Raw genomic sequence first — 26,252 nt, 5'->3', positions numbered from 1 at the left:
CCAAAAGTTTGTGGACAGCCGTCCATGTGCTTGTTAAACATCCCATTCCAGATTTACTCCCTCTCCACTCTTCTGGGAAGGTTTTCGACTAGATTTTGGGGCGTGAATGTGTGCTCATTCAGCCACAAGCGCATTAGTGAGGTGAGACAATGATGTCGGGTGAGAAGGACTGTGGTGCAGTCGGCATTCCAGTTCATTCCAACGGTGTTCAGAGAAGGTGATGTCAGGGCTCTGTGCAGGCCACTTGAGTTTTTCCACACCAACCTTGGCGAACCATGTCTTCATGGAGCTCGCTTTGTCCACAAGTGCACTGTCATTCTGGAACTATGAGGTTTGGGTCTCTTAGTTCCAGTGAATGGAAATTGTAATGCTACAGTATACAAAGTCATTCTATACAATTGTGTGCTTTCAACTTTGTGGCAACAGTTTGGGGAAGGAACACATTTGGGTGTGATGGCCGTATAGTGTATCTCTCGAAATGTATTGTGAGATATGCATTCATGAGCTGAACTAATTTGATCATCATTTGCAGGGACTTGTATGGAAGATGGGATTTTGGTTTTGTTGATATGGTGAGATTTTCAATGTGAAGACAGAGCATTTATAGAAGGAGTCTCCAGCATCAGTGCTCTGTAACAATCAGAGGTAGAGCTGCAGTTTGAAGTTTTCCCAACACAGGAAAGTCTTCCGGATAGTGAGGTTTGCATTTTGTGGTTCCTCAGTAACATCACACGCTGATGAGGGAACGATGGTCTATAGCTGCTATAACGCAAGTGATAACAGGAACTGACACAAAGTGGAACTATTAATGGATAAAATGTGATCAATATATAAACATTTGCTGTGGTATAAACGGAATAAAACACTTCAAGACATGTTATAGGAGATTTTTTTTTTAAACCAATTCACTGCATCTTTGTTGATTATTGTCCTATATACTGTTAGCACAGTTTCATCCCATACAGAAAACATTAACAAACATAAAACAAGTATGAGACTAAATAACAACAGCAGATATCACAAAAACAGTTTGTCAAATAATAAAACAAATAAAATGAGAAGAAAACTATTGGAATATTAGGGTACAAATATGTCTAATAAAAATGGCAGCTAAATGAATAAATGGTCATATAAACCACTACGAAGACTTTAACAGCACTGACCCTCTCTCAAACTCACCACTGGCTTGTATTTTCGCTCAAGAAGCTTCAAGACCACTGTCCTGCTGTAGTAGCCATGCTGGAGGGAAACAGCAAACAGGAAAGCTAATTAGTTACAGCAGGATGTCAGTTCTCAGAAAGACGAATCTGCTTCTGAACAACTGATTAACCCTTACTCGGTTCTTTACTCAGTAATGGACATTTCCTTGAAGAACAAAAGATAAAGAACGGGCATGGTAATACAACAGGTTACATTGCCTTCTCAGAGCGCCAGCGTTCCTGTTTCAATCCCTAGGTCCTTATGTGTGAATGTGTGTGTGTGTGGGTGTGTGTGTATATGGTGCCCTGTGATGGACTGCCGTTCCATCCAGTCTGCATTCCTACATTGCACCCAGCGATCCCTAACCAGGAGAAAGGGAAGATGAATGAATGAATAAATAAATATATAAATAAAGCCTAACATATCTAATGTTCATCCTAATAATGAGAAGCAGAAATACTAATTATGAAAATGTTTGGAAATCCTCCCGATTACGGTGTGTGTGTGTGAATACAAGACGATGAAAATGTGGCTCACGACAAAATTAAAAAAATCACTTTTCAAACCGCATCACTTTTAAATAACTTCTGTAATACAAATGTGATTTCTTTTTATTCTTAAATCTGTACACACAGACAACAGAATTATTCATTTTTAAAAGGTTACACTTCTAGAGGCCATTTTATCTTAAACACCAGGGTTACGGTCAACGTGGTACGTGGCTCACCATCCACCTCTTGAACCAATTGGCTTTGATATCCAACAGAGACAGGAAGTGGACCGGTTCTAGAACTTTCTCCGAGCCGTGAGCAGACACGCCGTGTTCGGGATGTAGAGAGAGAAGAGCGAGTGTGCTCTCGATAATTTCCTCCATGTACCTAGAGGACAGGAATAGAAAAAAAATTACAATGAAAACCCTAATAAACGTCTGCTGGAGAACACACAGCAGACGTGCTTGTGTGTGAAGAGCTACAGCTCACTTCTCAGGATGCCGGATCCAAAATGTGGTCACTTCTTTCTGGAAGTCATTCATTAAGCGTATCTGGGTAAACGAGAGGTCAAAAAAAGGGGGAAATTAAAAATTAAATACCGCAGTCCAGTTAATCTATAGCCGAATAAGATAGAAGAAGACAGAAGTAGCCACACACTTGTTTAAGGAGCCGAGTGATATCGGGCCTGTTAACATCCATGAGCGCTGACTCAGAGGGGAAACTCAGCTTGTGATACAGGAAGTCGCTCTCCAGACTTTTCACTACAAACCAAAAAACAGACACAAGAACCAGAACCGCATATGTACAGATGTTCATTAAAATAACGAATAAATTTTAAAAATCTACACGAATTCACACATTTATTACCCAGGCTGGTGTAGATTTCCCTCGTCACATTTAGAGGAGAGGTCGAAAATGTTTTCGCAAAGAAGCGCAACACTTTGTCCTGCACAAAAATAAATACGTTCATAAATGCTGAATGAAAAGGATCGTCCTACGGGGGTCAGAACTGTAAAAAAGTGAGATTTTTTTTTGGAAGAGGCAAAAGACGAACACATTTTTCACAACTCGGAGACAGAAAAAGACCCTCTGGAGAGCTGATTTTTACCAAAAAAATACAAGAGGAACCGCACACACAAAGTCGATGAGGATGCAAAATGCGTTCACGTTAGCTCATCATGGAAACTGCCTCTGAGGTTGCAAAACATATTTTTTAAAAATCCCTTGCATGAGCGCATATCGCAGTTTAAAAGCCGCTGTGAAATGATGGAAATGCTCAATCATCGAGCTGTGAAAGAACCCGGGAGCTGAAAACGGGAAAGCTTGGACTGAAGATATATTTCTGATCATCCGAAAGACATTTTATAAAGGCTTACGGGCGACATTTGTTTTTAAGCCAAATGTTATTAATGCCTATGTATATTGTATATATGTTTCTCAATTAAAATGTAGTTTAAATAGTAGTAATGTTTGTTTGTTTTTGTTTTTTTTACTTAAAACAAGTAGTTTTATCTTCAAATTTATAACTTAAAATTTATAACTGGTCATTGAATAAATCCATCCATCCATACCGCTTATCCTATACAGGGTCGCGGGGGAACATGGAGCCTATACCAGGGGACTTGGGGCACAAGGCAGGGGACACCCTGGACGGGGCGCCAGCCAATCGCAGGGCACAATCGCACAAACGTTCACATTCACACGCCCATTCACACACTACAGACAATTTGGAAATGCCAGTCAAAGTACAACGCATGTCTTTGGACTGTGGGAGGAAACCGGAGTACCTGGAGGAAAGCCCAGAAGCAGAGGACAAATGTGCTAATCACTGAAATCACCGTGCCCCCATCGAATTAATCCAGATGTGTCATTTCGTAGCGTTTATGTCTTTATATATTCTACTACAATAGTAAAAATAGTCAAAATGAGCAGATGTGTCCACACGCTTTGGTGGAGTAAGTGTTAATAAATGAAGACTCTCAGGTCTGAATTAATAAACCATGTGGAATGCATTAATATGGCTGATTTAATGCCATTAAATTCCCTGTTACTTTCCCTCTAATGGAAGCAACTGTGTACGGAATAAGATATTTAAATTGCTGGTTTTTTTTATTGTTGTTGATTTGCAGAGTGTTAAATATGTATTAAAACTTGCAGTCTGCCTCAATTGCTCTTTCACCAAGGTCCTAAAACAGTGTTAGCTACAACGGGAGCGCATAAGTAGCCCAATTCTTCCGGAAAATCCACATACTGTATGTAAACCAGCTCCTCTACCCTGACCAGCATGCACGGCACGACTGTGTATACAGGAACTAAGAAAGTCATGAACAACAGCTGGTCAAAGTGGGACAACAGATAATGGTGTAAGGTTGTTGCTGTGGTTACACGTGCAAGTACGTGAATTTAAAATTTAAAAGAATCCAAACAGGCTGATTAGTTCTCACGCTGAGGTCGGGATCTGGGTCAGCGAGAGCAGCCGAGAGGTTTCGGCGTAGACCTGTCCAGCTCTCACAGCTCAGCACATCAGAAGGAGGAGCGCAGCACAGCAATTGCAAGGCTTCCCAGCGTACCTACACACACACACACACACACACAAATACTCACTGATCCAAGTCCTGCCTCACGGTCAGAGATATTAATAAAGAAATAAAGCACATAAAGATTAATAATCATTTATACAAACATGTATATATACCTCTCTTGGCCTGCTTGGATCGAGCTTCTCAGAAATGACCTGGAGCTGCTCCTGTTTGATGAAGCCATAGCTCTGCTCAACAAGTAAAAAACACATCCATTAAAGGTTGCTTTATTTGAAAAAAGATTTATAGATTATTTTCCTATAACAGCACTTCCCATAACATTTCATTTCTCTTACACTACAGCAATTTTTATCCATTTACAGTTACTGTTATGGAACACTGTAGAAACGCGTTAGTTCCTGTTATTACTTATATTTATTATTAGCCTAATAATAAAACAGATTATTATCCATGTACTGTATTATTAGTCTTAGGTCATGTGGCATGACATACAATTCCCTGTTAATTAGTTATTGCTACAGAAATTATAGTATAACAGTAAACAACGAGCGCATTCAATTTGTTCAATTTAAAGTCCCAGTGCAGTGTTATTTGATGTGTTGACATAACTACCACTGAAACAGGAAGTCAGGGACGAGACATAACGAGTGGCTCCGCCCCCTTTTTAAAAATAGCAAATAGCGGGCTGTACTCTATAGTTAGTATCATGGATTTTTAGAATGTTAGGGGGCGGGACACTTCGGATTCTAGAGAGCATTTGTTTGGACAGAAAATCTGATGAGAAGCCGAAGTGCCGAATGATGTCATCGACTGTCAATTTTGAAAGCGTATATCTTCTAAATGCGAATTAGGTCACTGTTTTGGAGCAACACCAGCTTACAGATAACCACGAGGCTGACATGTTCATACTAAAAGCCTCAAAACTTAAATTTTGATTACATGGGCACTTTAATAAACCTGTGATCTGCCTTGCAGCTGGCACTAGAGTCAGAGTTGATGTTACTGAAAATGAATCACCCATCGACCAATCAGATTAGAGAATTCAACAAGGATGTGGAATTTATTTTTGTATCATGTGAATGCCACAATTCATCACAAAATGATTAACAGGCAATATTGGGCAGTCCTACTTTAAGTGGAAGCAGAGAGGAGAGTTATTATTACTTATTACCTGATTAAAAGAGGAGTCGCTGTCGGAGCAGTTGTCCGTGTAGTGGCAGCTCGACTGGTCACGCTGGTTTGTGCCGCTCGTCTCCTCCTTCTTAAGCTGATCCTCCTCAAATTTGTTCAGCAGTGACTCCACGATCACCGTCATGGTCTGCTTTAAGGTCTGCATCATCTGCTTATACCTATCACACATCATCACTACGTCGTCTATCTAACATGATCAACAGAACTCAACTCAAAGCAGAGACGGGTAGAGCTACATACTGTGCAGATTCTCTGGTTCTTCTAGTCACAGCGTGGACCAGCGTGTCCTGCCCGGACCCGACGCCGTGGCCGTCTCCCCTGGAACAGCTCTCCGTTTCCTCCTCGATAACGGCCCCCAGGCTGCTCTCCACGTACTGACGCAGATACTTAACGAACTCATAACTAAAACATAAAGAAACAAGACGGAAACATAATGCAGCTTTGTGAAAAATAAAAAAAAATAAAAGAAAAGGTCACCTTACTTGTGGAAGTTCTTGTCGGTCTCCTCCAGGTGAAGCAGGATCTCCTCGGCGCATTCCACCGATGGCGCGTTGGTGATTCGTTCTCGCACGCTCTTCAGAAGCTGTCTGAGCAGGGACTGGAGCTCGGCCTCGTCCTCCGAGGAAAAAAACTGCGACATCGCTCTGAAGGAGGTGTGATACGCTCCTCTTCATGAGGTTCCTGTGCAAATATAGACATCTTATCAAAATCACAGGTGATCACAGGTGAATAACCACTCAGATACCTCAATAACCACACGCAAGAGTAGAACAACCACAGTTACCTTTGTATACCCTAGCTAAATGAGCAGTATCACTGTTGATTTGGCCATAAATATAGACCCCCTTTCATGAACCTTGTATCCGTATCACATGACCTACTCATAATATTTTGTGAAACCCGATTACTGTGGTAATATGCAAATCGGTAGTATGCAAACCAGCTCTTTTTTATTCCAGATAACATCACAGCTGGAGAAAACGTGACACTGTAATCAAAGCAGGACCTGAAAGCATCAAGTAAAAGCATACGAGCCATTCATGTACACTATACGGCCAAAAGTATGTGGACACTTGTCTCAAATGTCTTTGTACTCTGTAGCATTATAACTTCCCTTTACTGGAACCAAGAGGTCCAGCATGACAATGCCTTTGTACACAAAGCGAACTCCATGAACACATGGTTTGTCGAGGTTAGAGTGGAAGAACTCAAGTGTCCTGCACAAAGCCCTGACCTCAACCCCAGTGAACACCTTTTGGGTGAATTGGAACACTGATTGTTTGCAAGGTAGTCTCACTTGAAATTAATGCACAACCTCACTGAACTACAACATCTAGTGGAAAGCATTTGCAGAAAAGTGAAGGTTTTCATGTTAATGTCCACAGTTTTGGAATGGGCACATATGGGTGTGATGTGGGGAGGTTGGGGTTAGAGCACAGGTTCAGCCATGATAAAGCGCCCCTGGAGCAGAGAGGGTTAAGGGCCTTGTTCAAGGGCCCAGCAGTGGCAGCTTGGCAGTGCGAACCCCCGACCTTCAGATCAGTAACCCAGAGCCTTAACCGCCAAGTAACTGTAAGGGATAATCCACGGCTAGGTGTGCGTTACATGATTTTAAACGCGCGACGTGGAGGCAAAGAAACACCCGACACGAAGCGAAGTGCACTGAAAAGGTAACGCACACCTAGCCGTGGATTATCCCGCTTTTATACCGTGGTCACTTGCCAGCATTGACAAGTTAAATCTATTTTTGATGTTTGTGGTTTGAGGTTACTGTATGCAGGTGTAACTGTATGTTACTATGGTTAGAGTTGTTCATAGGCAGCGCGTTAATTTCACCTGTGAACAGTGATTAAACTGACATGAACCACCTGTGCACTACACGGTTTGAATGCACACCTTCCAGCCAATCAGAATCAAGTATTCAAACAGACCATGGTATAAACAAACACTAAAATATTAGAAAGAGCGCAGTGCTATTAACCCATCTTTCAAGTTACGGCCGGAACTACTTTCCAGGCCGTGCTGTTATACAAAAATAATGCGCGCCTTCTGACCAATCAGATTCGAGCATTCAACCGCTCTGCGGTATAATCCGGTAATAACGCGCATTAATATATAAACCTGTGCTTTGCCTTGTAGCCGGAACTACTGTCAGAGCTGCAGCTCTGGTTAAATTAATCTGCACCTTCTGACCAATCAATCGTGATTCTTCAACAGCGCTGTGGTATATATGTACTATAGCATTTAGTATATGAATTGTCCAAACATATACATTTAAATATAATAACGAATGTAACGTTTTAGCTGCATTTCTAGCTAACTCACATAGCTAGCTAAACCAAGATTAACAACAAATAGACAACCCATTATATCCGCTTGCTAACTTTGCTAACACAGCGTTTCAAGTAAAAGCACAGGGTTACCTGTTTCCAAAAAAAAACCTCATCCCATTTTCGAGAATGTTCCTTTAGTGGCCATTGGAGAAGAACAATATTCCCGACTCAAACGGTGAACGAGACTGCGACGCTTTACTAGAATTCACGGCTAAGTCACAAATGGCAACCTGATGTACATGTCGCGCCCTGCAGAGTGCGTATAAATCACTGTGCTTCACCTTAATGTAGGGAACTTAAATAGGAAGTAGAGAGCGATTTGGAACACGACCCGAAAGCCTGCCTTTATACAATACATCTGGTGTTTCTATGGAGACAGCAAGCTTAGAAGCGCGAGCTATCGAATAAACGCAGGAGGCAGACTTCACTGAGGAAATAATCAAGTGTAAAGTGATTTTTTTTTTTATATAAAAAAAATTACACAAATATAGAGTTAGGTGGTTGTGTTTGGAATAAATGATAAGAACAAATTGAGGACGCGTTCTAACGTTTCAAGAATGAGCGAACTATCGCTTTAAAGGCAGTCACGTGGTTTTGTGAACGCTTCTTCTTCCGGGTTTGATGTTTTGGTTCACTCTATAGGCATCAGAGAGGGGAGAATAAAATAAAGAATAAAATAAAAGAAGTTGTCTGTAGGTTTTGAGCTGTACTAGGTTTACGTGGGGGATTTAATCATGGCTGCAGTTGACAGTTTTCCACTGCTGTTTAGAGAAATCACCAGATCCTGCAGCTGTTATGTAGAAACGCTTGCATTAGTGGGTGCACTCTATACTGCAAGTAAAGCTGTTACACTAATGAGGGACTGCTATAGTCTGATAAGGCTTCACTTCATCCCGCGTCTTGTTTACCCTAGAGATCTTGTGCACAGATATGGAAAATGGGCTGTCATTAGTGGTGAGTTAATACTGTATCAATGGGATGTCCAGCACAGTTTTGGTTCCCAACCCTGATCCTGGAGTTGGTGCAGAACAGAGGGTACTCCAGGACCAGGGTTGGGAACCTGTACTGTACCACACCTAAATCCTGACAAACTCCTTTACATGTCTTTCATACAGGTGCATCAGAGGCGATAGCTAAAGCATACACCGAGGAACTGGCCAGGCATGGTGTATGTGTCATCCTCATTACCACTGACACTACCGATCTAAATGACACCGCCAAGACCATCTCTGACATGCATGGAGTCGAGGCTATCCTAGTGGAGGCAGATTTCAGCCACGGTGCCTTGACCTGCAACCCCATTAAAGATGCGATCAAGGACAAAGACGTCGGATTTGTCATAAACTGCCTGAATTCGTCTCTGGACATCCCCCGAGACTTCCACGATATATCTGAGTGCGAGCTGTGGCAGATTATAAACAACAGCATATCTGCAGCCTCGCTGATCACCCGCCTGGCTCTGCCCGGGATGGCTGAGAGGCGAAGAGGTGTAGTTGTTAATATTTCATCAGGAAGATGCTCCAGGCCCTGTGCACGGAAGGCTCTGCTCTCTGCGTCCACGGTCAGACATCAGTTCATGTCCTGTTACACATATTAACCCTTATGACATGTTTTAAACGTTTATTAAAAGCACAACAGTACTCGAATTATTGTCCTTCACCTCATTTTCTCTAACCCTAGAGTCTCATTTATTTCCTCAGGCTTTCTTTGACCACTTCAGTCGTGCCCTGCATTATGAATACGGCCACCGTGGAGTGTTTGTGCAGAGTTTGTTTCCCGGCAAAGTGGCCTCTGAGGAAGATGATGGTAGTTGGTTGGTTCCACAGCCTCATGTTTATGCTAGACATGCTCTGTCTACTCTAGGCATCTCGCACAGAACTACAGGATACTGGCCTCACACACTACAGGTACGATACAGATGCCTGGTCTGAAATTTCTGATATATTCACAATGATCCTAAATGCTGACTCGAGTTGCTGCATTTGTCTGTATTTTTTCGTGTTCCTTCCAGCTTGGACTTATGCGGTGTGTGCCAGAGTGGATCTGGGTGACGGGAGCATGTGTCATGTGTAGGACGACCTAAAAGCTCAGACTTTCACTGGGATAAGCAGTGTATAATATCATGTTGCAGTGTTTAACAGCGTAGAAATACAGGAACGTGACTATTTTACATTGTCTATACGTGCAGTACACTTCTGCATTTCTTGTGTTGCCCAACATATTGTGAAGAAATACCGTATGATGACTATCCATGATCACTTTCAGCTTGCTTAGTGATAATATTGTTGTGTTATAAACAACTTCAAGAGTGACTAATATTCTATATACATCAGTGGTGTTTTGTGTGTACTGGTTATATAAAATGGTGATGTATTTATTTTTGCTAGAGCTTACATTTTTCATGCTCTCGATTTGACAGTGCAGGTTTGACTCCCAATTCCCAATAAAGTACAACTAAACTATGTATTCCGATGTATTAATCTTTTTAGTAAGTCATATTACAGATACTTTATGCTACATCAAGACTAAAACACTCTACCATGCTGTTACAGGACAATACTGTCACCGCCCCAGTTGATCGTTTAGCTATGACCTCACGTACTGAAGTGTTTTATTCCCAGCATTGGAGAGTTACGGGATACACGTAACTGTGTTACGTAATCAGGATATTAAAAAAAACTGGTAACTGTAGTCCGTTATAGTTACATCAAAAAACAAAGTAATCTGATCACAGGTACATTTAAAAAAAAAAAAAAAAAAAACGGGAATACTATCAGCATTACAGTTTATTTTCGTTTAAAACCAAAGAAACGAGTCTTCGTGACATAACACGATATAGACCGCTGCTTGATTATAGTTCTGGTTCTCTCTTGCTAGTCATGACTCACATGAGCAAACTCCTGGTACGTTAATACGAGTTAATTTGGTAGAAATGAACACAAATTGTTCTCTGAAATGCTTTTGTGATGTAATGTTACCCGCATCGGGGACAATGAGCTTTTATTTATTTATTGACTTACTTACGTACTTATTTATTTTATTAATTAAAACAAATCCGAACATTAACCATGTTTTTAAGCTCGAAAACAAACTCTATAAATGAAAGTATTTCCGATCATATTGCTTTTCTCTTGACTTTATTTACCTATGAAGTAATCCGACTACATTACTTTCATATTGTGATACTTGGATTACGTTACTGATGACATTTTTTCGGCAGTGATTTATAACTGTGGCGGAATATACATTTTCAAACCCTGTTTATTCCTGACAGCAATTTGTCAACACGATCAAAGAGTTTTATTTACTTCTTATACTTCTATAGTTACATTTCCTGTTGTACTGTAGAATGTACAGAAAGCGAGTTTCTTATGTTATCACTTATGTTATAGCAGCTAATGTATGAAAAGTCAACCCCCCCCCCCCCGGCCCCCGACTTTCTCTTGAAGTAATTTTGTTTTAATTCCTCTTATACAGCAACCATTTGCCAAATAACGTTTCTTAAAATAAATAAAGAACATGTCATGCTCTTTATCCGTTTGTGGTCACTTTAATATTGTGGAACGTCCACAAAACAAGTTAGTTCCTGTCCCGTGGCCAACGTTATTTATTTATTTATTTATTTATTTATTTATTTTCCTGAAAGACTTTCTGAAAAAAGATCTTAGGGGTATCATAAAATCCACACGCTTCTTGATGAAATCTGTGTGTAAACGATTAAACATTTTGTAAGTACATGAATGTGTTGGAACCTTCACGCGTTCCATCAGGATGACATCTCTGAGATAAACGGAGTGTCGTATAGGTTCAGATAGAGCCGCCTGGGTAAGAAAAAAACCGTCGGACAGCCCTCGCTTTGGGTTTTTGCATCTGTCCAGCCTTCAAGACACCCGCGCCTTCTCTCCCGTCTCTCTCGGTAGGTAAGTGGGGAAAACAACTTCAGACTTAGAGTAACATGAAGTCATTTATTAGGACAAAATAATAGCATGCAAACCGATGAGACGTAGCTGCTGTAGGTGTAATTTGAAATACTACGAAATGCTAATAAATAGTTTTGTGGATTGTAAATGACACTTTTTTTTTTATTGGCTTTTGGATAACATGATATTTACAGCCTTTAACAAACACCTGTAGTGTCAAAGCATATCATTATGCTAGTACAAATAAGAATACTAGTAAGGTACTAGGAGGTTTCGCAACTATTTTATAGCCTACTGTATATTCTAATAACGATGCATGTAAGATTTCCATTAACTCACTGTCTTTTCATTGCATTGATATTACTACTATTGTGTATTTACCTAGTTTTAATATGTTTCAATTTTTAAAACCTATTTTAAAATTTCTGATCTATGAATTAAATGTACACGTTTTTTTTATTTAATTTTCCATAGCAGTCTGTTGTACTAGTTTCGAAATCAAAGCCCAAGCATTTCATACTTTCAGCGAAATTCCGCTTTTATGACAGATAAAAACTGTTTTTATCTTATTTCTCGTGGAAGCCCGGTCACGTCGTGGGTACAAACAGTAATTATTAGCTTAATTAACTACATTTTAGCTCCTTTTCTTTTGAGATCCGGATTAGGTCTGGATATTTAAACAAGGTCAAAGCCTTGGTTCCCACCACACTCAAGAAGCTCTCACCAGAGACCTTGCTCACACCTTATCAATAAGCACAACATCTCGTTTGTTCTGATAGTGGCATGTTAGATGGTCCATTTGTTTGCAGTGTAACCCTTGCGTTAACCTTTTAGCAGGAGGGGAATAGTACTCTGGATTCGTTTATTCTTCTGTTAGACGGTAATATGTTAAAATGAAAGAAATGTAAGGATGTTCCGCAAATACAAATAACATGTTAAGTACGGAAGAAAGCACAACAAGGCTGGTGGTTAGAGGAAAATAATCAACGGTGGGGTGGTGTAATGGGGCATGAAATGAAGCGGAGTTACTGCTGCCAACCCAAAGTGGATTATTTTTCAGTTACAGCATGTCAAGTGTTTTATTCGTCTTGTACCGCAGCAACCTGCGAATTCTAAAACTTTTTTAAATTATTCATTCATTTATTTCTTACTTAATGAGCTGCCCATCATATTTTCTTTTATCCTTTTATAGTTACATCTAATGTTAACAAGTTCCTCTTATAACTTATGTTGCACTATAGCAACTACAGTATAAAATCATTCCCTCAACAGTTTATTTATAACATAACCAGCCGTATGAAGCCGTGGCAGTAAACTTACTGACTGTTACAAAGTGTTGGCACTGGAGACTCCTTCCGTAAAAGTTCTTCACCGTATCAACAATTATATGTAATTAAATAACAAATGATAATTATTATTACAGTCAGGCTTAGATTATTGTGGAGTGTTACCATGGAAACGATCATGTATTAGAACGTACGCAATTTGTCTTTGTCTTGCAGCCAGGACTACTCTTTAGAGTTATAGAAAATGATTCAACACCTTCTGACCAATCAGAATCAGCAATTCACCAGTGCTGTGGGATAATAATAAATACATGATGTACAGTGACATGCTTTAATAGTCCAGTTTAAAACAGTGCACCAATCGAGTACGGCGTCTTTCTATGCCATTATAGGTCAGGAACATGCGCTCTAATAAAAATGGTTGTTTAGATAGTTAAGAGTTCTTTACGCACGTCCAGCAGAGCGGAACTGTCTTACTGGACAGTGTCAGTAGGATGTGCACCCGGATGAATATGTCTCTGAGGTTGTCTTTTGTGAATCATTTCCAAGCAGAACACATAACTAACACTCCTATGTTCCTGTATAACGACTGTTGGTTGCATAAGGTCAAATCTGTGTTCGACGTGTAAAACTGAGCCTTCAACTCAGTTCAAAATGGAGCCTTCAATCACAACAAATCAATCCCATAGAAACATGGGAATATTTGAAACAGCAGGTGTTTTAATGATAATGAGTCTTTATTGATCACATATACATATGCAGAGTGAAATTGTTTTCTTCGCATACCCCAGCATGTCAGGAAGTTTGGGTCAGAGCATAGGGTCAGCCATGATACAGCGCCCCCTGGAGCAGAGAGGGTTAAGGGCCTTGCTCAAGGGCCCAACGGTGGCAGCTTGGCAGTGCTGGGGCTTGAACCCCTGACCTTCTGATCAGTAACCCAGAGCCTTAACTGAAAAGCCACCAGGGGCAGGAGGAAACTAAAAATGAACTGCAGGAGTGTAGCACAAATATCATGTCTAGTGGAGCCATGACTAATTATTAGTTCAGTTGATTGATTTATAAAGCATGTTTTAAACATCAGATGTTGAAACCAAAGCGCTGTACAAGAAACATAAAACAGAATTCTAACCAATTAAGAGTAAACAAAAAACAAAGATAAGACCAATGAAAAGTTTATACCCTCAATTATAACCTAAAACATGCAAATAAGTCTTCAACGAAGATGTAAACACAGAAACGGAAGGGGAAGATCTGATGTGAAGAGGAAGACTATTCCAAAGCCTAGGAGCAGCCACGGAGAAAGCCCGGTCCCCTTGCGCCTTAAAACGTGAAACGAGGAACCGAGAGCAGTAATTGACTGGATGACCGAAGGCGCCTTGAAGCAGTGTACGGGGTGAGAAGATCACAAATATACTGTGGAGCAAGTCCATGCAAAGCTTTAAAAACAAAAAGTTTAAAAAATTTTAAAATCAGAACAGAACTTGACCGGTAACCAGTGAAGAGAAGCGAGCACAGGTGTAATTATTACAAAATAAATGACAAATAGGACTACTGAGCTGACTCTATAGATCTACCTATAACTGTTTGTCTGTATTACATAACCACTGTTATACCACACTGTTATTTCCAGTCATTTATTCTCATGTTTATCTCATATTTTTGATACTTCTTCTCCAGGTGACCCATTTAACTGAAGATGGGTGACTGGGACCTCCTCAGCCGGTTGCTAGACAAGGTTCAGAAACACTCAACGGTAGTCGGGAAGATCTGGCTGACTGTGCTGTTTGTCTTCAGGATACTCGTGCTTGGAGCCGGTGCTGAGAAAGTGTGGGGTGACGAGCAGTCCGATTTCATCTGCAACACACAGCAACCCGGCTGCGAAAACGTCTGCTACGATCACGCGTTCCCAATCTCCCACATTCGCTTCTGGGTGCTGCAGATCATCTCGGTGTCCGCTCCTACTCTGGTCTACCTGGGCCATGTCCTGCACGTCATAAACGAGGAGAAGGGTATGAGAGAAGCTATGAAGAAGGCCCCGAATGATCAGGCCAACATGTTCCAAAGTAAAGGCCTGAAACGTCCTAAATACAGCAACGACAGTGGGAAAGTCAGCATCCAAGGTCGTCTGCTGAGAAGCTACATTTTGAATTTGCTTTGCAAGATCTTGCTGGAGGTTGGATTTGTTTTAGGACAGTATTACCTCTACGGCTTTACGCTTCATGCTCAATATGTATGTAGTCGCTTCCCGTGCCCTCACAAAGTCGACTGTTTTCTGTCAAGACCAACCGAGAAGAACATTTTCATTTGGTTTATGCTAGTGGTGTCCTGCGTGTCATTGCTGCTGAACCTCATTGAGGTCTTCTACCTGTGTGTCAAGAAGGTCGGTGAGTGCCTGAACCGTAAGAGCAACTACAATGTAACCTCTGTGACCCCGGTTTTGACCAAGAAGACTTTTGAAAACAAAGACCACATGTTACAGAACTGGATGAAACGTGAGCTTCACCTTCAGAAAAAGGAAGTCGCCAATGAAGTTGGCAAGCATGCAATTTTGGAAGACCAAAACACCAATGACGTGGAAGAGGTTCATATCTGAGCTTCGTAAACAGAAACTTTCTCAAGGCCAGCTGATACAAATATCAGTGATATCAGTTTCGTCCATGTTGCACAGTACACAATAGGGCCAAAAGTATGTGGACACCTGTCTATCACAGCCCTATGTGCTTGTTGAACATCCCATTCCAAAACCATGGGCATTAACATGGAGTTGGTTCCCCTCCACCTTTGCTGCTATAATAACCTCCATTCTTCTGGGAAGACTTTCCACTAGATTTTTGAGTGTGGTTGTGGGAGTTTGTGCCCCATACATTCACAAGAGCATTAGTGAGGTCGAGCACTGATATCATGTGAGAAGGCCTGGAGCAGAGTCACTGTTTCAATTCATCACAAAGGTGTTCATTCCATCCATCCATTTTCTATACCGCTTATCCCTCAGGGTCACGGGCACTATCACATACACAGTCACACACCCAGTCATACGCTACGGACACTTTGGACATGCCAAACAGCCTACCATGCATGTCTTTGGTCTGGGGGAGGAAACCCAGAGTATCCGTAGTAAAGCTCAGGAGAACATGCAAACCACAGGGAGAACATGCAAGCTCCACACACACAGGGCAGTGGTGGGAATCGAAACCCCAACCCTGGCAGTGTGAGGCAAACTTTCTAACCACTTAGCCAACATGTGCCCCCAAAGGTGTTCAGTGGGGTTAAAATCAGGGCTCTTTGCAGGTCACTCACATTCTTCCACTCCAATCTTGGCAAACCATGTCTTCATGGAGCTGGCTTTGTGCACAGGAACATTGTCATGCTGGAACAGGTTTTGGCCTCTTAGTTCCAGTAATACTACAGAATGCAGAGGCAACAGTTTGAAGAAGACCCACATATGGTTGTGATGGCCAGGTGTCCACATACTTTTGATCATATAATGTATTTACATTACACCATCCCATTATTGATGCCCACAAGTGGTTTCCTCCTTACTTAAATTACAAAACGTTCATTTCTGTAATGTTTTTTTTTTTTTTTTATAAAGATGGGGATCAGCTTTGATTTACACATGATTTAATTCTCAAATGTTTTGTATATGTGAAACTTGGAATAAATTTCAAATTGTAGAAAAGGATAATGGGAAGTTTTCTGTTTTTCTCTTTTTTTTTTTCAAATTGTATGACGTTGAGAAAGAGTAAAGAGCATGGTCCACGATCTGTCAATCATTAATACACTATTCTAACGATGAGCGGGGCATTTGCTGATCTCCAGTCTACGTGACAGACAGATTTAAAAAAATATATATTACACAACCATTACCCTCCACTAGGAGACAAAAACTCAAGGTCCAACCACGCTGAGCTATTACTGGGCTGTGGAATTTTTATCTGCTAGTATCGTCTGTAAAGGTGAGTGAGAAAAATAATATTATAGACATATTAAGCAACTACTGCTCAAATTGTGGTCCATATATCTAAGTGACAGGAATATAAATCTATAATTAGAGGTTCTAATTAATTTTTTTATTATGTATAAGTGACATCTGTTCTGCAATGTATGTTTAATGCCTTGTGTGATGTGATATATATATATATATATATATATATATATATATATATATATATATATATATATATATATATATATATACTGCATTTAGTGTATGTTTAAAATAATAGAAATCATATAGGAGTAATGTGTTCAATATGTAACATATTTCACATAACAGGTTGAAGTAAAAATTATTCTGCTTGAGTATGCATATCCATATATTTATTTATTAGACACAATTTATTTAAAAAAATATTTATTTATCATTCTATTGATATCCGTAAATCGAATAAATTATTAATGTAAATGGTCTAAATATTTAGACCTTTTGCACTGTTAGCTGATTAATACGAATAATCAGGTAATTATCTCCAGTACATACTGCCAAAAAAATAAAAGACATTAGAGAATAATAAAATAATAATATTTCTGATATTTAAACCCAAAAATTATTCTGAATTTCTGGATTTAAATATCAGCCTGATGAATCTTTTCTTAACACTCTTTATGGAGATTATATCTATGACAAAAGATGAATACATTCATATCATGTATACACTCAGAAATGAAATGTTTATAATGTCAGGTTTTTGTTATTTCTTCGGCATTGGCTGTATAATGTGTTATAATCACTGCTTATAATGCATCCTGTTAACAATTTATAAATGTATTATAAACTTTGTCTTTTTTATATATATATATATATATATATATATATATATATATATATATATATATATATATATATATATATATATATATATATGACCATTATAGAAAGTGCTATCTTATGTTTTAAGTATTTTTGTTGAGTATCTATCAATGTTGATGTAAAGAGTAGAAATAATTTTAAGGAGAGAGGTTTTTTTTAGTTAATAATAATATCCCAAGTTGATACAGGTTTGTTTTAGTGTCCTGGTGTGTAAAGATTGATTTCTAAATGAAACTAAATATACATATTTTTTCCATTTCCTGCTATCTAGGAAAGTCTGACTACTAAAGGAAATGGGAGACTGGGGCTTTCTATCCACATTACTGGACAAGGTGCAGTCCCATTCTACAGTCATCGGTAAGATCTGGATGAGCGTCCTGTTTATATTCAGGATCCTGGTTCTGGGAGCAGGAGCTGAGAGTGTATGGGGAGATGAGCAGTCCAGTCTTGTGTGCAATACATTACAACCTGGTTGTGAGAATGTCTGCTATGACTGGAAGTTCCCCATCTCTCACATTCGCTTCTGGGTCATGCAGATCATCTTCGTGTCCACGCCGACGTTACTGTACCTGGGCCATGCCATTCATGTCATCCACCAGGAGAACAAACTGAGAGAAAGAATAAAGCAGAGGAAGAACAGCCAAATGCTAAAAGTACCCAAATACACAGATGACCAGGGTCATGTGAAGATCAAGGGCAACCTGTTGTGCAGCTACCTTACCCAGCTGTTCTTCAAGATCATCTTAGAGCTCGCTTTCATCGTCGGACAGTACTACCTGTATGGCTTCATCATGAGCCCCGAGTTTGCTTGCACTAAAAGTCCATGTCCCCACACTGTCGAGTGTTTCATGTCGCGTCCGACGGAAAAGACCATCTTCATCATTTTCATGCTGGTGGTGGCGTGTGTGTCCCTGCTGCTCAATGTGATCGAGGTCTTTTACCTGCTGTGCAGCAAAGTGAGATGTCGGTCTGGGAACAGGCGTACGAGGATCACCACTTCTGTTGAAAATCCTGTCAGTTTGTCTTCAACTTGGCAGCCGAAACTGGAAAGTGAAGATCCTCTAAAGCAGAACAAGATGAACATGGAGTTTGAGAGTCACACCAAGAGCATGAGTGCTGCCAAAGAGGACAACCAGCTCTTAGAGGATCAATAGATTTAGCAAAAACTTTCTTCGCTGAAGTTCTTCTCTGAACTTTTTTTCTGTCATTCGATCAAAACACTATTCTGCATGAATCAGACTGTAGCTACATATTTTATAAAGTAGACTTTTCAAGAGTTCAAGAATTTTCATTGAAAAGGTACAAACGATGCTTTCTGTGTGAAATATTACTACTGCCTTGGTTCTTGCAAAACAAACTGCATCCTGATGTTTCAGTATTTAAGTATTATTCAGTATGAATGCTGTTGCTTTAAATAATGTATGATCTTTTTTTTTTGTTGTTGTTGTATTTTATCTACAGTAAAACATTCCAATTTAACATTTTTAAACATGTGCATAAATACCTTTATGAATTTATGGCAACACCAGCATATAATAACATGAGAGAAGGAATAGAATTTATAATGCGCCGAACTTCACAATAGTCTCTGATATTGTACACGATTCGAATGTTAAATAGATTTGAATGTATGCCAATAGCGCACAATATTTGATGCTATAAACATTTCAGATATAAACCTAATGTCACATATTACTCAGAAATACTGTACGTTTCCCAAAGGTGATGTTCTTAGAGGAAAAAATCCGACCTGAGTGATTTGCATATTAATCTTTAGAATTAACATATAATTAACATCTTTGACAGCATTCAATATTTATCTTGTGACGCTATTGTCACTTTGGTCAAAAGTTTCCGAGCGAGTCTTTGCTGTAACTCATAACTTGTACAGTCCGGGTCAGAATTATTGGCACTCCTGAATTGTAAGTACAGAATTTAGAATATCTTCAGAAATAAATGCAAATGAACCAATTTTGTATAATCAGAATATTTTAATAATGTGTACAAAGTTATTGAACAATAACAACAACAACAACAACAACTACAACAAAAGAGGCTTTCATATAGTGAAATTAAAAATACAGACAAAAAAAATGTATGCTGGACACACTTCTTGGGACAGTTTTTATGGATTTTAAATGAGTTCCTCAAACAAAAGAAAAAAACAAATCGGACTTACCTGTGCTTCACTTTCAGTGTTCACATGTCCTGATTTAACCAATGAATGATGGTTTTACGGCATAAAAATGAAGCGGATCGTTTCCAGCTTCTTTTTTTCACAATGGCGAAGACAAGACAGCTGTCTGAGAGCATCAGAATTATCTATGCTATTATCCAAAAACAAAAACAATTCCAAAGGCTACAAGGAAATTGCCAAAGATCTTGAAATCCCTGTTTCAACTGTTCGTAATGTTATCAAGAAGTTTCACAGTTTCAAAACTATTAAGAAGAAACTCAAGGCCAAGGAGGAAACCACTATTGAAAGAAAGGCACAAAAATGCAAGAGTAATGTATGCAAAATCCTTCATAGATAAGCCACAGTCTTTCAGTGATAATGTTCTATGGACAGATGAAACTGAAGTAGAGCTCTTTGGGAATGCAGTGCATCAGTTTGTTTACAGGTAATGAAATGAAGCCCATTAGGAAAAGAACATCCTACCTACAGTAAAACCTGGTGGAGGTTCTATCATGCTGTGGGGCTGCTCTTCAGACTCTGGTACTGGAGGCATGACAGCATTGCAAGTAGCTTTCTACAGAAAACATTTTCTTAGGCTATACTGGGGCATGTTGTTGTTTGTTTTTTTTGTTGTTGTTGTTGACAGTAGGATTAATACACTGTGATCTTTAGTATGTCGTGACTTTACTGAAACATCTCCAAGGCTTCGGGAAAATCCAACATGTAAATCCAACAAGTCAGTTACTCAGTGATTAGTCCAGTTACTAATTGATTAGCATCGATTACTAAGCTAAATGTTACCCAAAACTAGCAAGCTACTTATTATTTGAGGAAATATTAGACAGTATTTTTTAAAGGCTAACATCGGTTACTCTTTTTTTAAACCAAGAAATGACTTGTAAGCACACCTCTAACTTTTTGTTATATAGCTGCATTTTGTAAACATGTATTGCACTTTTTGAACATATATCATTCATTTCACAGTATTGAGTATTCAGAACCTGACTATTCAGGTTCTCTTTGACTAATATCACATTTGGTCTAATTTGCATTAATTAAAATATAAATTTTTTTTCTTAATGACGTGCTGATGACATGATCAGTCTTATGATGCTGGGTTCAAGTAAAGAACTATTTTTTCACCTTATTGAAATACCAGGTGTATTGAAAAAAGCACACAAACCATCTGCATTAACCAAAACAACATAGCGATGCTTAACATTAAGCTTCCGTCTATCCATTTTCTGGATCCATTCACACACATATCAGGCAATTTAGAGACACTTCACACATCATCCATTCACACGCTACAGGTAATTTAGAGATGCAAATCAGCCTACAACACATATCTTTGGCCTGGGGTAGAAAATCAGAGTACTCAGAGAAACTCCCTGAAGCATGGGAGAAACTCCACGCACACTGGGAGGAGGCTGGAAACGAACCCCCAACCAAGAAGGTGCGAGGCAAATGTAGCCACCATGGCCCCCACATTAAGGTTCCATTAGCAGTGGAACATTCAGAAAGTATCACTTATATTAATTGCGTTTTTTTTAATTATTATTATTTTTTTTTATCTTTTAGCTACAACCAATTTGTTTATACAAACAATGAGAAAAATGAAACCGATAATAATGGATATGAACAACACCTTAATGAACATGTTTGTGGTTGTTTACTGGAAAAAATCAGGAAGTTATCAACCTTTAGTAACATTCTGTAATCTAATTTATTCTGTAATCTAATCTAATTTTTGTTCATTTAGATTGAATGAATAGTTCAATAGTAGATTGAATAAACAGTTGAAGCAGGTGTATTTCATTAAGATGTAAACAAATGTTCATTAATGCAGTCACTGCAACATTCCCTGGAAAATATGACATGTAAGCAAGTGAACATATCTCAAACATGGTCAGTTTTATCTAGTATTTCCAGTAGGATAACAATAAACCAAACATATGAGTATCAAACCTATTTCTGGACAAAATTGATTCATTTTAAGCTTGAAATAGTTTTGCTCTACACTATTTATTTCTAGAAAGTAATGCGAAATTAAAAACAAAATTACCTGCCAATAGAATCAGAAAAATTTAAGCTTGAAATGAGAAAAACAATCTAAAATCACAAAAATAAGTTTTTTCCAATGTTCATTTATAAATTGCTTAGATCAAAGGTCAGATACCATCTACTGAAATACAACATAAATGTAGCATTATGAATGATGGAAAAAATCAGTTATTCGCTAAACTAAATTATATATATTTTTAAATCCTCCCGCACATTATATGGCATTCAAATAATTCTATGTCTGCGTTTTATTTGATATCTAAATATGAAAATGTTGGAATTCCAGCGATAGTTTTTGGACTGATTTATGGACGTCCCACACGTCCTAGGTTTAATGATTGATTCTTCACCACTCCAAATGACTCTGCCAATCTCCCAAGAGTAAGTTATAATCTGTAGAGCTGAGGAGCAACGTGAGAGGAGTCCAATACTATTGCGAAAGAAACACGAATTAAAGGTCAGGTGTAGACGCCCGTGATGTTTTTTTTTCCCATTCGTGTACCACTCTAGTTGAGTTGTGGCATATTCCAAGGTAAGTTAATAGCTGGATATTTCATAAAACATTGAGTTTTTGCTTGTATGTAACCCATGTGAGTATTTACTTAAATATAAACATGATAGTTGTGTAACACTACCAGCAAATTTGAGGAAATTATGGTAAAGAAATAGCATTTGAAAGATTACTTGACTATTTTACTTTGTAAAAGTGGTACAATGCTTTTTTTGTCCTCTATGTGATTCGGTGATAGCTTCTCTCCTAATCTTTGAAAAAAATAATCATATTATTTAATTATAATAATCATCTATTTGAATTCAATTTTTAATCATACAATTTTCCTAAGTGTTACGATTTATTTCCGTAAAAGTATAGCTTACATTTTTTAAAGGATTATGTACTATTTAAAGTAAATTTTTACACTGTCGTCATTTTTTTTATTTTTTGTGCTTATTTCAGCAACAATGTTTGTACATGCTCTCCTTTGCCAGGTTGAAACTGGACCTTGGACTCTTCTCCTGTTGAATTCAGCTCTCAGATCGAATCCACAAAGCCATCTTAGGTACCTTTCTTTAACAATTTTTCAATTATATCTCATGACCTGACCACAAACACGATGTTACAGTGAAATTTTATTTTCTTCCACCAGATAAGTGTTTGGAAGCAAAATGGGTGAATGGGGATTTCTGTCCAAGCTACTGGATAAGGTGCAGTCACACTCCACTGTCATCGGGAAGGTATGGATGACCGTGCTCTTCGTCTTCAGGATCATGGTCATCGGAGCTGGGGCGGAGAAAGTGTGGGGGGACGAGCAGAGTAAAATGGTGTGCAATACCAAACAGCCGGGATGTACCAATGTGTGCTATGATCAAGCGTTCCCCATTTCCCACATCCGCTTCTGGACCATGCAGATCATCTTTGTGTCCACTCCGACGCTCATGTACCTCGGTCACGTCATGCACATCATCCACAAGGAAAAGAAACTCAGGAGGTATATACAGAAGCAAGCTAACAGTCAGGGCTGCAAGCTGCCCAAATACACCAACGAGAAGGGGAAAGTGGAAATTAAAGGCGACTTATTGGCTAGCTACTTGGCCAGCGTGATCTTTAAGATCTTGCTTGAAGCCGCATTTATAGTAGGCCAGTACTATCTGTACGGTTTCGTAATGATCCCTAAAGTCGTATGCACTCGATACCCGTGTCCCTACACTGTAGAGTGCTTCATGTCTCGTCCCACTGAGAAAACGGTCTTCATCATCTTCATGTTGGTCGTGTCTTGTGTGTCTTTGCTGCTGAACGTTATTGAGATGTTCTACCTGCTTTTCCAGAGATCCAGAAGACGTAACAAACTTGAGAGTGTAGGCTCTTAAGGAATGTATCTTCCTCTAAATGGACATAATTGCAAATCTTGTGACAACAAGAAGACAAAAGTTTCATTATTGTGAACACTGGCTTGTACGAGTTAACTCTATGTATGTATTTAAAAATTCCTCTCGCCTAGCCATCAGTTGATTTTATATTTTCGTACTGCATATTTCCGGGAAACTAGTCCGGCTTTGGTTTAAGACTTTGCTTACTTCACACTTTTGACTAATTACATGGACAAATACAGAACATAAAGACATTTTCTCATACATATGATTTGGAAATGTTTTATTTGTAAGGAACGTGCCCTTGTATTTGAAGCAAGTATTTAAATAAATGAATAAATAAAATGCATTAACTCTAAATATATTATATATTTCATTCAGCATCCTAAGCACTAGTTGACTTCAGAAATGTTGTATTAGAGCCTCTGTGCAATATAGACACATATTTTATCATAACGTGGTAGCTATTATACTGTATGTGTATGTACTCCTGTAACAAACCCTTTGACAGACTGTTTCATAAACCGTATTATTGTATTACTGTGCTGCAATTTTAACGTGTAAAATGAACAGAACGTGTGGACACGAACAAGTGCACAAGGGATTTTGTAACAGTCTGAAATAAAAATGTAAAAGCCTTCAAGATGGAGGGCGTAGCAATTTCTCACTAACATGACAAGATGCATTTTTTTTTTTAACTCATCAACTTCAAGAGAGAGAGAGAGAGAGAGAAAAGTGAGGGTGAGGAAGGAATAGCTGCTTTAACATAAGTGATAACGAGCTAACTTTTTTTTTGTACAACATTAAATATAACAATAAACGGATAAGATGTGACATTGCTTCATATAATAGTGTTTTTTATTATTATTAGTGTTGCTGTTGTATGGGAGGAATAAAAAACACATTGGGACATGTTGTTATTGGAAAATAATCAACTTACAGTATAACAGCACACCTATCGTGTTTTATTCCTTAATTGTATCATGGTATAATGTCACACTGAGTTATTCAGAAGAAGAAATTGGGAAAGTATCTTGGCCAGAGGGATTCTTTTTTTTAGTACAAGTGTTATAATGTAGAGTGGCCTAGGTGTGATTTTTCCTGACTTCTTCCTCATTCTAGATCAGTACATATCTGTGAGGGGTGGAGTGAGATATCATTTTCCGCAGAGTGTGATGACGTACGTAAAACTGAATCAGGGTGATATGATGAAGGATTTTGTTATATCTGTGTAGATTTGGAGCTTGTGACAGCCTTAAGATACTAAAATAGGATGTCTTCGGAAACATGTAACCTTTAATCAATTCTTTAATAGGGTCTGTTAATGTGAACGTCTGGTGATGCAGTACTGGCTTGTGGTTATGACAAGAGTTTAACCATTTAAATGATTTCTTCCTGTTGCTGTAAATAGGGCTACCAAAGCTTAATAAATCACAAAATTGCCACGAAAGGGCTACTTCCTTGGAACAAACTGTGACTTCATATTTGGCTCATCATGACGCAACGCGTACTAGCTCAAGCCACAAAAGGAAGAAATAATCAAAAAAGGGAAGTCTGCAGTAAAGGATGTGCATTAAAGGATGTGGAACTAAACATCTAATATAACACTCGACAGACAGATATCTCAAACCTCAAATCAGTAATGTTAAAACATGAGCGCGCATCTTTAGTTTCTCATCAGCCATGAGCTCAGAGAAGCAATTGTTGCTGCTCATCAATCTGTGAAGGGTTATAAGGCCATCTCCAAACAATTTGAAATTCACCATTCTGCAGTGAGAAGGATTATTTACAAATGGAGAGTCTTTAAGACAGTTGACAGGAGTATTCCCAGGAGTGGGTGTCCTATGATGAGACCAAGATGGAGATGTTTGGTCATCATGCACAGCTCCATATTTGGCAAAAACCAAACACAGCGTACAGTATCTCCACAAACACTTCATATCTTATCATATCTATGATAGAGGGGTGATGATTTGGGCTTGTTTTCCAACCACAGGACCTGGGAGACTTGCATCATGGAGACAACAAAAGTGTAATTTCCATTGTATATCAGAATATCCTTGAGAGAAAATCTGCCCAGTAGCTTAAGCTGGGTCATGCAACAGGACAATGATCCCAAGCACACCAGGGAATCAACATCTGAATGGCTAAAGAAGACAAAAGGTGTTGGAATAGCTAAGACAAAGTCAGGACCTCAACCCCATTGAAATGCTGTGGTGGGATCTTAAGAGTGCTGTGCATAAACCAATGCCCTCAAACATTGAAAAACTGAAGTTGTAAAGAAGAGTGGGCTAAAAGTTCTCCAAAATGACCCGAGAGACTGATAAACTCCTAGTAACTCATTAACTTACTCCTAGTAACCTAGTAACAAATAT

The 26,252-nt window shown here is 38.9% G+C and overlaps 5 protein-coding genes across 8 annotated transcripts in view; 4 read left to right on the top strand and 1 right to left on the bottom strand.

Annotated features, from left to right (window-relative positions):
* Positions 1–8,006, bottom strand: part of tbc1d32 (TBC1 domain family, member 32) — a 51,735-nt gene extending 43,729 nt beyond the window's left edge. For both annotated transcript variants that reach the window (XM_017456526.3, XM_017456529.3), the window contains exons 1-11: positions 7,846–8,006; positions 5,905–6,103; positions 5,663–5,824; positions 5,403–5,580; positions 4,387–4,458; positions 4,136–4,261; positions 2,559–2,637; positions 2,349–2,452; positions 2,181–2,242; positions 1,928–2,078; positions 1,180–1,239 (exon numbers count right to left, since the gene is read on the bottom strand). In XM_017456526.3, the coding sequence (XP_017312015.2) occupies positions 1,180–1,239; positions 1,928–2,078; positions 2,181–2,242; positions 2,349–2,452; positions 2,559–2,637; positions 4,136–4,261; positions 4,387–4,458; positions 5,403–5,580; positions 5,663–5,824; positions 5,905–6,062 (1,152 nt within the window). In that variant the 5' untranslated portion in view covers positions 6,063–6,103; positions 7,846–8,006. The remainder of the gene's footprint in view (positions 1–1,179; positions 1,240–1,927; positions 2,079–2,180; positions 2,243–2,348; positions 2,453–2,558; positions 2,638–4,135; positions 4,262–4,386; positions 4,459–5,402; positions 5,581–5,662; positions 5,825–5,904; positions 6,104–7,845) is intronic.
* A 451-nt stretch (positions 8,007–8,457) lies between these two features.
* Positions 8,458–10,221, top strand: hsdl1 (hydroxysteroid dehydrogenase like 1). The gene is given in 4 exon segments (NM_001201174.1): positions 8,458–8,709; positions 8,871–9,316; positions 9,456–9,662; positions 9,767–10,221. Coding segments are annotated over 4 exon segments (945 nt in total). The 5' UTR covers positions 8,458–8,489; the 3' UTR covers positions 9,839–10,221.
* Positions 10,222–13,807: 3,586 nt separating this feature from the next.
* gja11 (gap junction protein, alpha 11) lies at positions 13,808–16,570 on the top strand. Its single transcript, XM_017456099.3, has one exon. It carries the CDS (start codon positions 14,658–14,660, stop codon positions 15,552–15,554), a length of 897 nt encoding a protein of 298 aa, XP_017311588.1. The 5' UTR covers positions 13,808–14,657; the 3' UTR covers positions 15,555–16,570.
* Positions 16,571–16,760: 190 nt separating this feature from the next.
* On the top strand, positions 16,761–19,742 carry gja13.1 (gap junction protein alpha 13.1). 2 transcript variants are annotated; one of them, XM_017455352.3, is made up of 2 exons: positions 16,761–16,917; positions 18,043–19,742. In XM_017455352.3, exon 2 carries the CDS (start codon positions 18,065–18,067, stop codon positions 18,923–18,925), a length of 861 nt encoding a protein of 286 aa, XP_017310841.1. In that variant the 5' UTR covers positions 16,761–16,917; positions 18,043–18,064; the 3' UTR covers positions 18,926–19,742.
* Positions 19,743–22,388: 2,646 nt separating this feature from the next.
* On the top strand, positions 22,389–24,520 carry gja12.1 (gap junction protein, alpha 12.1). 2 transcript variants are annotated; one of them, XM_017456103.3, is made up of 3 exons: positions 22,389–22,543; positions 22,999–23,069; positions 23,157–24,520. In XM_017456103.3, the coding sequence occupies exon 3, from the start codon at positions 23,176–23,178 to the stop codon at positions 23,875–23,877; it is 702 nt and encodes a 233-aa protein (XP_017311592.1). In that variant the 5' UTR covers positions 22,389–22,543; positions 22,999–23,069; positions 23,157–23,175; the 3' UTR covers positions 23,878–24,520. The 2 variants fall into 2 exon arrangements, with proteins under 2 accessions (XP_017311592.1, XP_047007008.1); XM_047151052.2 differs by having other exon boundaries at positions 22,397–22,543; positions 22,967–23,069.
* The last annotated feature ends 1,732 nt before the right edge of the window (positions 24,521–26,252 follow it).

Source organism: Ictalurus punctatus, chromosome 25 (assembly GCF_001660625.3).
Source record: "Ictalurus punctatus breed USDA103 chromosome 25, Coco_2.0, whole genome shotgun sequence".
NCBI classification, from domain to species: Eukaryota; Metazoa; Chordata; class Actinopteri; order Siluriformes; family Ictaluridae; genus Ictalurus; species Ictalurus punctatus.
Note: the sequence above shows the minus strand (reverse complement) of the source record. Positions and strands in the feature narration are given on the sequence as shown.